The sequence below is a fragment of the Protopterus annectens genome, chromosome 12.part0, assembly GCF_019279795.1.
Source record: "Protopterus annectens isolate FY-2018-M chromosome 12.part0, PAN1.0, whole genome shotgun sequence".
In the NCBI taxonomy this organism is placed as follows: domain Eukaryota; kingdom Metazoa; phylum Chordata; order Ceratodontiformes; family Protopteridae; genus Protopterus; species Protopterus annectens.
This window is the reverse complement of record NC_056746.1, coordinates 1057168047-1057178011: the sequence shown is the minus strand read 5'-3', so window position 1 is coordinate 1057178011 and position 9965 is coordinate 1057168047. Positions and strand designations below refer to the sequence as shown.

Below are 9965 nucleotides of genomic sequence, written 5' to 3'. Positions count from 1 at the left end.
ATCCTTTCCAACAGTCTCACTTATGTCATGTTTCTGAATTTCAACAGGGATATATTTTACACGTGTTTTACTCAGCTTCTGCAGCTGTACTTTTCAGCCTGCTGCAGGTTATGTAGTATTATATTACAGGTGGGACATCTTTATTTCAGACTTGTTTCATTTTTATGTTTGGATTACAGGCTGCATCACACTTTTGTAATCAAGCAATACTTGCAAACCCTCTTACACTGTTACTTGCACATTTTATTAATTAGTGACTACACTGCACTCTTTTGCTAACTGTCATACTTATATAATTATTTACAGTTACAGGGAGAGAATTACTGACCTGCCTGGTGGCGCAACCGCACCAGCCTATCGCCATAGGCTCGACGGTTCGCAGAATGGACACCTGCAGCTGTAATATAAATAAAGTAATATTGGAATACACATCTCCATAATATCAGCTAGGTTAATTTCTTACATAAATAATTACATGTAACTTACTCAGTAGTGGGGCGTTGGGCATTTGCCGGGCCTCCTGGATCCAACGGTTCAGTTGGTCCTGCTTCCGTCTCTTCAGGTCTGCATGGTGGTGACGGACCTGCTCACCAGTCCTTGGTATTCCTGTGGCACTGGTGAGATCATGTGCCAACCGGTCCCATGCCTCAGCCCTATATGCTCCCCACAGGACCTGGCCCTGCATGAGTTGGGCCTCATGATTATGGACGAGGAGCCAAACCATATATTTGGACTCCTCAATGCCCCACCTCTGTGTTCGGAAGCAACTACCCTCACCTACACCTGACATCCTGGCTGCAAGTCGGTTCTACAATCGGTTATGCTGTGTATTCCCACCTATGGGACTTATATATGCCGTTTTTCCCGCACTTATCTGTGATTGGCCATTTTGGAATTGTATCAGCTTCACAAAACCTGCTTTGTCATGCTCCTCTTTCTATTCATTCCTATATATATGCTATTACTGCATTTCTAAGTGCAACTGTCATGGCTTAGTGGTTCAGTACTTTGACTATGGTGCATGGTATCCTGGGTTCAAACCTGGCCATTGCTTTTTATATTTTATGACTGTCTACACAGGCTAGGAGGTGTGTCTGTGTAAAGGCAGTTTTGATACAGCTTGCTCAACGTTGCCCGTCGGTTAGCTTGCTGGCGCAGTGCACAGCTCTGCGCAAATGGATCACGCTGGTTTATGCGTGGTTTGGCTGTCAGCACGCACATTACGCTCAACTCAACTACAGGCACACAGTTTCAGCGTGTTAAAATGCTGCTCAACCCCGGGCACTCATTTTACACCTATTAAGCCACTGCTCACCTACGGGCACTCATTTTACACCTGTTAAAACACTGCTCACCTACGGGCACTCATTTTACACCTGTTAAAATACTGCTCACCTACAAGCAGATATCCTCAACTTGTTAGACTCTAGCTCATCTATGGGCACATCTCACATTTTTGTTTTATTTTTTTATCTCACCTTTCTTCAAAATATATGGCCCATTTCATTACATTTTACATAAAATATAATTTTATATATGTACATATATGCCAGGGACTTGTTTCGTGCTTATTTCACTAGAAATAAAAATTGATGTTGTGGGGGCTCGAACCATGACTGCCTCCTCTTCAGCCAACATCTCCACCACTACGCTATTGCTTATTGGCTTACTTTGCATATTTAGTTCTTATATGCTTTTTCACTGACTGCTAACTGTGGCTAAGCGCCGGGCATGCCTGCGCAAATGAGCGCACTCACGGGCAAACATCTTTACAATTTATAAAAGAAATTATTAGATGTTCATTTCTACATTTTATGTTCATAGTCTGTGGGGGCATGTGTTGTGTTGTCTTTATTCACATTTACACGGACTCTGTCGTGGGGGTTTACTTTCGGGACTTTTACTCTTCTGGGGGCATGTCCGTTTGCAGGGCTCGCCCTATGGACACGCCCCCTACTGTCTTACACGGACCGTGTTAGCCTTAGGTGTGATTCAGCATGCCCTCATGCATATGCATGACATGCTGACGTCACACCGTTTAACTGCAGCCTCCGTGTAAGCCTTGTAACTCTTACACGGAGGCTTTGTGAATCCTGCCCACAATTTTTAGAAATCTAGATTTAATTGCATTGCTCAGGTTAGACAAAAAAAAAAAACAGAATATATATCTAATCTATCTAATCTATTTATCTGTATTTTTGTCTTAACTTTATGAAGTAGCTTTTCACTCTGGTGCAGAGCAAACTTCTGAGAGAGATTCATAGGCTGGAAGTATGTTTCTTCACACTGGACATGTGTCAGGTTTAGATGACCATTGTAGTGTGAACATTTGTTTATAATGGCTTTTCTTCTTCCTTCTGTGTATAGTGGAATACGTATACCCCTTAAAGTAATAACCAAAACAATACGACAAAACACTGTTCAGACTTACTGTTATATATTCCCTTTTACATTTTTATTTTTCTTGTAATAATTTAACATAGCTTTTTTGCACTGATTATTATAATTTATGCATTTTGCTTTTTCCCAGGAGATCTGCATGATGACTCTACACTTCAGTTTAATGATATTGTGCCTGGCGGAAGAATTACTCTGCGTATTTGGCATCAGGATGGCTGGCGTGACCTAGTGAAAGCAGCAGTGCAGGGCGATATTACACAGGTTTATAATTCTGGTTTGCATCACCAGTCTCAGTTTCCTAGACAGCAAGAGAGGGAAACTGTATTTTGTCTTCTATTATGCTTTTCAGACTGCATCAAGATCTTAAAACTCTCAATCAAATATGTTACATTGAAGTTCATATAAAGCCATATACACTGCTTATGCATTTCAACTTTAAGTTCATTGTAATTTAGAGTAAACTTGATTTTTAAGCATAGGTTTGGACTGAAGGCTCTGATGTAGTTTCCTGTGAGCATCTTTCCTGCTCTCCTGCATTATTGTTCTTTGATTTTAGAGATGTGGGTTACAATTACAAATAGTGACTGCCTTAGCAGTACATTGAGAGGTGTTTCATCATCCGTAACTTAATTAAAAGGAATCTCTGTTTTCTGGCTTTTCCCATCTCATTTCCTTAATAGAACTTGTTTAGAAGCCATAGTACATACCACTGCTCACTCACTTGCATTTGGGGCATTTTAGCTAACTGCCCATTTGAGTTCAATGTTGTGTCTAGTCATAAATAAACTTCCAACAGTCATCATTCCCAGACAGAGGCTGATGGAACAGTAGGGCAGGTTATCCATTTCCAGACTTCTCCTTTATAGATAATGCCAAATATTCAGAAAAGGCACCAACTGCACAGTGCAGGGCAGCAGCTTCCATTTCCCAAGAGTTGACAACCTGCAGCTGAATCAGTAACGTGCCAGAGGAAAGAAGGAGAAAAGGTCTCTGGGCCGCTTGGATTATATCCACTTATATGGTTCCTTTCTACAAGAGGCAGGTTAGATGAATTAAAAGGAGAAAGGATCCACTGGGACACTTGATATATATCCACTTGCATGGTTCCTTTCTGCCAGAGGAAGGTTATGTGAATAACAAGGAGAGAAGGTCCTCATGGTACTTGGCTTATATCCACTTACATGGTTAACTACCTCTGAATGTTTTCTTAGCTCACTGAGTTTTTACCTACTATGCAAATGTTTTACTACCTGCGCTAATCTAAGCATGCAGTGCTAGTGCCAAGGGAATCTGCATTTATTTCAGTAGTATTTCTTGTATGTTATACTATCTATCTATGCATCTATCCACATGTGCTTATTTTAGGCACACACACACACACACACACACACACACACACACACACACACACACACACACACACACACACACACACACACACACACACACATATACACACACACACACACACACACACACACACACACACACACACACACACACACACACACACACACACACACACTACATATATACATACATTTACCCATTGCAGGTGTGGTATACCCTCAGTGGAGTAAATATTGCCACTGCCCAGTGGAAGGTTTTATTTTTGGAACTAATGTAGGATCCAAAGGAAATACTCCATCTGCAGGAACATTAAGTTGTAGAAGAATCAAGGTCTGGTCCCAAAGAATAACACACAAGGAGAAAGAAGGAGGAGGGTGAGATTCCTCCTCCAAGTGGATCTCTTTTCATAGAGCCATTGTTACAGTTAGTGCTCATAACTTGTATATGTGATTAGTTTGGATAGTTACCAGGTTATTTGTTCCGGGAGGCTGGCCTATGGAGGTATGCCCTTGATAACCATGGCCCCAAGAGAAGGCACAGACCCAAGAGTCACACCCAGCTTGTAATATTTTCCAAAACTGTTCAGCAATGACCAAGTAGTAGCCTCATAATTTTCATCGGTAGACACACTACAGAAAAAAAAAACAGTGTTCATCTCTTTTGGAATGTGCTCTAGAGCATTATTGTAAGATTTTGCCAGATCTATTGTAAAAGAAAACAATACAACTAGGAAGCCATTTCAGTTCAAATTATTTATTTACCTTTTTGCTTTTGTATTCTTTATTCATAGGAAGCAAATAGTTGATCATGTATTCAAATGGGTTTGATTCTTCCTGTCACTTGTCTCTCTTTCTCACATAGATGACAAGCAGGCGGGGTATTTTATTCAGATGTTTTAATATATAGACACACATCAGGATGGATAGCAGCATCATAAAATACAAACAAACTGGCTAACAGTCAGGCCTTACATACATACATGCTTACATCTCAATGGCTTACTACAAAATGGCAGTCTAGCTTGCACATGCTTAGTATTTATACACTTGTGCAAGCCCTTGGATAGCTTCTTAAAGGTATATACACACACATTGATCTACATTCTCCCTCTTAAAAAGATTCATCCATCCATCCATTCCATCTATCCATCCATCCATCCTCAACCCCTTTTCCCATTTTGCACATGGGGTCGGGGTGTCACTTCAGCAGTGGCAATCATCTTGAACCAAGGTTTACAACCACCAGATAGCTAGCCCTGCTGCTTTATTACATTTTTACCACTCACACATGCACACACTCTCACCTATGGCCAATTTAGAGTATCCAGTCCACCTACTGCATGTCTTTGGAATGTGGGAGGAAACCGGAGCACTCGGAAGAAACTTATGTGAGTGCAGGGAGGACATGCAGACTCCCCACAGAAGGAACCCCGGCCGAGAAACAAACCAGAGAACCTGTTGCTGTGAGGCGACAATGCTAACTGCTGCACCACCATGGCCATCCTCTAAACAGAACTAGACATGCATCACTATAAACATTAGAAACAAAACACAGAGTTCATGTCCAAGTTGCTTCATATCTGCTACAGGGTTTAGAGATGCAGATATGAAGCAACTTCTTTGGATACCTTTGTCAGCCAAAATCTCATCTCTGTATGGAAAATATGCTTGGACTTCTTGAGGTAAACTAGATTGCTTTGATGGCCAACCTTGATTGATAAAGTGGTTGAGCCTTTGTAAAACTGGACCAAATTTAGCAACAGGGACAGTCTGCGATGCACAACTCATATCAGGAACTTCTGGATTTGCCACAGGAATGGGAATGTCCTCTGGAAATTCCCCAGGAATTGGAACATTGGACAACTCACTCTGAGATAAAGAGCCTTTCTCACAGGCTATGTGCTGTGTTATAGGCTCGGACACCAGTCTCAGATGTTGCTGATTCCACCTAAAGATTGCTCCTTGTGATTCCACAATGTATGATTTCAGCTCTGGGCAAATATTCTTCACTACACCAATCCGATCATAACCTTTGGACATTTGCATCTTTACCACTTCTCCTTCTCGTAATGGATTGAGCGGTTTTAAGGTTTTATTATAGTAGGACTTCTGGGTTAGGCATTTCTTCGTAGTGTATAGGAGCTAGCAAGTTAGGCTGGTGCACGGCAAGAGCACTTGTTAGACCCAAAATCAGAAAAAAGGCCAGCACCAAGGAAGGTTCAAAAGTAGTTTAATAAAACTGAAACTAGACCGGTTTCAGCAACAAGGCTTTCATCAGTAGTATAGTCAGCAAAAAGCACTTAGTCATCATCTTATATAATGTTCTTTAAGGCATCTATATGACATCACTTCCTGATAAGTCAAAAATGCAAACAAATGCAAAAAGGCAACAAGTGCTCTTGCCGTGCACCAGCCTAACTTGCTAGCTCCTATACACTACATTGATTTTCGTTTGTGCTGGCTGTTGGCGTTTGGGAGTTCTACCATTCAGGTAGTCATCTTTTTTGTGGATTGCTTGGGATTTTTCATCCTGGACATCGTTATTTTCGGATGCATGGCATCTACATCGCTTTCTTTTTAAAGGATTGAACTTTTGGTCATCCTTTTTTGGTTTTGTTGGATTATCATGTTTATCTAAGTTAATAAGTGAGTATATTGGATGCATTAACGCTGTTGAGTTTATCGTTTGCATTTACACGTGGTTGCAAGTGTTTTCCACCATCTTTCGGATTGGGATTTGTTTTCAAGGTTGTTGTGGTTTCCATACTGTTTTTGGACATATCAGGACTTGAGGATCGATTTGGCCTTTTGGGACATTGTTTGGAACAACTTTTAAGGGTCCTAATACATTTCAAACTTCATCTTTCCAGGTACTGTTCTTGACATCTATTTTTGGATTAATTTTCATTGGTAATTGTTTTACCATAATGAAGAATTTTTCTGTGACAATCATTTAACTGTCTGGAAGGTGTTGTTAAGTCGTTTTTTCTTGAATACTGGACTTTAGAGAACTGTTGTAGCACAATATAACAGTGCCATTTTTCAGGACTTTTCATGTATGTGTTCTTAGTTTATAACACGTGTATATTTCATAATATTTTGCCTAGTCGTTTTCTTTTTTATATACTGGATTTCTGAGTACTGTTGTAGCATAATACAACATTGCTATTTTTTCAAGGACATTTCATGTATGGGTGCTCAGTTTGTAATATGTGCATAATTTTATTTTATTTCATTTGATTATGATGAACTAGCCATTGTTATATACACTAGGTTGATACAATATTATTGCTTATATCTGTTCATTCCTATGTTCCTACTGGTTCATGTTTTGTTTCACATTTGAGTCAATATTGGTCACATATTTTGAGAGCTTTTGTTTTGTTTGCCCAGTGTTGCACTCAGGTCTTCTTTTAGAATAATTGCTGGGCATACAGTGCTGACAATAATCATCTGTACATTTATACCTTTGACAACAATTTCATCTGAGGACTGTATTGAACAATTATTGATTTCTTAATATTGTTATCTGATTTAAATAAGGTGCATAAGTGTGTCTGGCTTAAATTCATTACATATTGGTATACTCCATATGGATTTAGCCACCTCTGAACAACTGTGGGTTGTGCATTACTCAGAACATTGCATTTTAGACATTACAGGCCTTTGACTTTTTGGTCTGTATAGCATTTTTGCCTAGGTGCTAGGGTTAATTATTCCTATATATAGGGTTACATTTGCCATTTATTCCGGCTTCAACTTCTTTGTGACTCTGATTGTGATTTTCTTTTTTGGACTTATTCGTGATTTGCCAATTCAACCCTTAAGAATAAAAGAATCTTTTCAGGGTTCATTTTATTTTTATTTTTATATCTTCTTCCTCCGGTTCATTGCAACTTATTGTCATGGATCTCAGTAAATTATTATCTGGTTTATGCTCCGACAAGGATGACTTAAAAATTTTTGGCATAGGAACTGAACATACAGAAAAGGTGGATTTGGTAATCATGGATCCAGTTGACGGTTGCGAAAACTTATTCTTTCAATTAGGTAAACAAATTAAGATGCTTAGAACAAACATTTGGCACAGTAAATTGTTTAAAGCTTACCAAATACAGAATATATCCCCTAGAGGATTGAGATGTAAAATCCAACCACTAGTGGGCACACCGGATGAAACTCTGTTGAAAGATTGGCAACAAGCACAACAGGAGGCTGCCATGATTAGAGTTAATATTTTGGCGCTTTCTATGAGAGAACAATACAGAGTAATATTACTGAGGTAGAAAAACATGTAACAACCTGAAACGGTTTGAACATGAGGCTAGTTTTCAGGGTTGTCTTGGCAAATTATCTAAAGAAATCTCTATTTTGGAAAATAACCTTAAGAAAAAGAAATTGCATAAATTTGCCGGGATAAGGAAGATTATGATAGGGGCAAACAATTTGATTCACAAAGGGTGTGAGGTTTGCTCATGGTACCAAGAATGCTTCATCTATAAAAAAGACCAAGGTCTATTTTAAAAAGACTGGGCCTAGCTGTATCACCTCTGGTGAGGATTCTTCGACTACTGACACTGAGACACCTAATATTGGTGATTCTCCAAATGCTAAAAGGGGTCAAGGACTGAGGTCCCTTTAGGGGAAAAACACAGGGCAGGAAGGAAACACAGGGTCAAAAACTTAGAAGAGCTCTTCATGTCGATAGTGAAGTAAATCATTCATGTACTAATGTTTTAAATATTTCAAGTCATATTTTGACTGATGATCAATATTCCCTTCTTAATAAAGGCCTTGGTTTTATACCTATTTTTTCACTGATGAAAGTATTTTGGTTTCTGATACAATGGATTTTTGTAGGAAAATTAACTTGAAATTATTTTTTCAACAACAAGATCAAACTGACAATGCTCAAAGATCATCTGATTTTAGATTTCACAAATCTACATTTAACCCTCCCATGGATAAACATGTTGCTGTTTTCCAGCAGGCGGTTATAAAGGATATACACTTCAATTTGGGTTCTGTTGACACTATAAAGCATAACATGTCTAGGAAGGAACAAATAGCACTCACACAACTCAGAAATAATACGGATATTGTTATTATTTCTGCCGACAAAGTGCGGTGGTGGTGATGGATACTGAGTATTATGTGAATGAAGGTCTTAGACAACTTTCCAACCATCATCATTACATGAAGATGGAGATTGATCCTACTCCAGGTTTTGCCTTGGAAATTAATGAATTTTGGAAAAGGCTGTAGAATCTGGAATTATCTCTGATAAAACCAAAACTCATTTGACGGTTAAGGATCCTGCGAAACAACAACTTTATCTACTTCCTAAGATTCATAAGTCCATTGATCAGCCACCAGGCAGACCGATTGTATCTGGCATTGGGTCACTCACTGAACCCTTGTCTGTTTTTCTAACTGAAAATTGAAACCACTGTTAACATGTGTTAGAGCAAGAATCAAGGACACGACTGAATTTTTGCAGATAGTCTCCGAGTCTCAATTGGACCCTGAATGGCTTATGTGTACCCTTGATGTATCCTCGCTTTATACCAGCATCCCTCATTGGGCAGGTATTAATGCCTTGGAATACTGGCTAAATAAAACCAATTTATACCCCCCAGGGATGAACACCTTATTGTTGTGTATGGCTGAACACATTCTAACTAAAAATGTTTTTATTTCCAACAAAACTGCTATTGGCAACTACAGAATGCGGCTATGGGTGCATCCTTTGCACCCATTTATGCTGATCTTTTATGGGCTACATGGAAGATATGATTTTATATGACCCTTTGCATAACATATATCTACCTGAGATTGATATATGGAGAAGATACCTGGACGACTGTTGGCTTATATGGAAAGGAGGTGAGGAATACCTCCAGGAATTTATTCAACATTTGAAAGGGAACATCTGGGGTATCGAATTCACTGTGGAATATAATAGGAGTGCAATCAGTTATTTGGATGTCAATTTAATTCGACAGGAGGATAACACTCTTAGAACGTCCGTACACAGAAAATTCTCACAATATAATACCCTTCTACATGCTGATAGTTTCCATCCGAAACATATTATTCGGAACATATCGAAATCACAGTTTGTGCGGATGAAAAGGATTTGTTCCTCAGTGGATGATCTTCAGAGTCATCAAATGGATCTAACCAAGAGATTTTTGTCCAGAGGTTATTCCACTC

At 39.2% G+C, this 9965-nt stretch overlaps 1 protein-coding gene across 1 annotated transcript in view; it reads left to right on the top strand.

Annotated features, from left to right (window-relative positions):
- Positions 1-9965, top strand: part of ANKRD60 (ankyrin repeat domain 60) — a 91363-nt gene that overhangs the window by 61113 nt on the left and 20285 nt on the right. The window contains exon 2 of the mRNA XM_044090566.1: positions 2531-2661. Within this exon, the coding sequence (XP_043946501.1) occupies positions 2531-2661 (131 nt within the window). The remainder of the gene's footprint in view (positions 1-2530; positions 2662-9965) is intronic.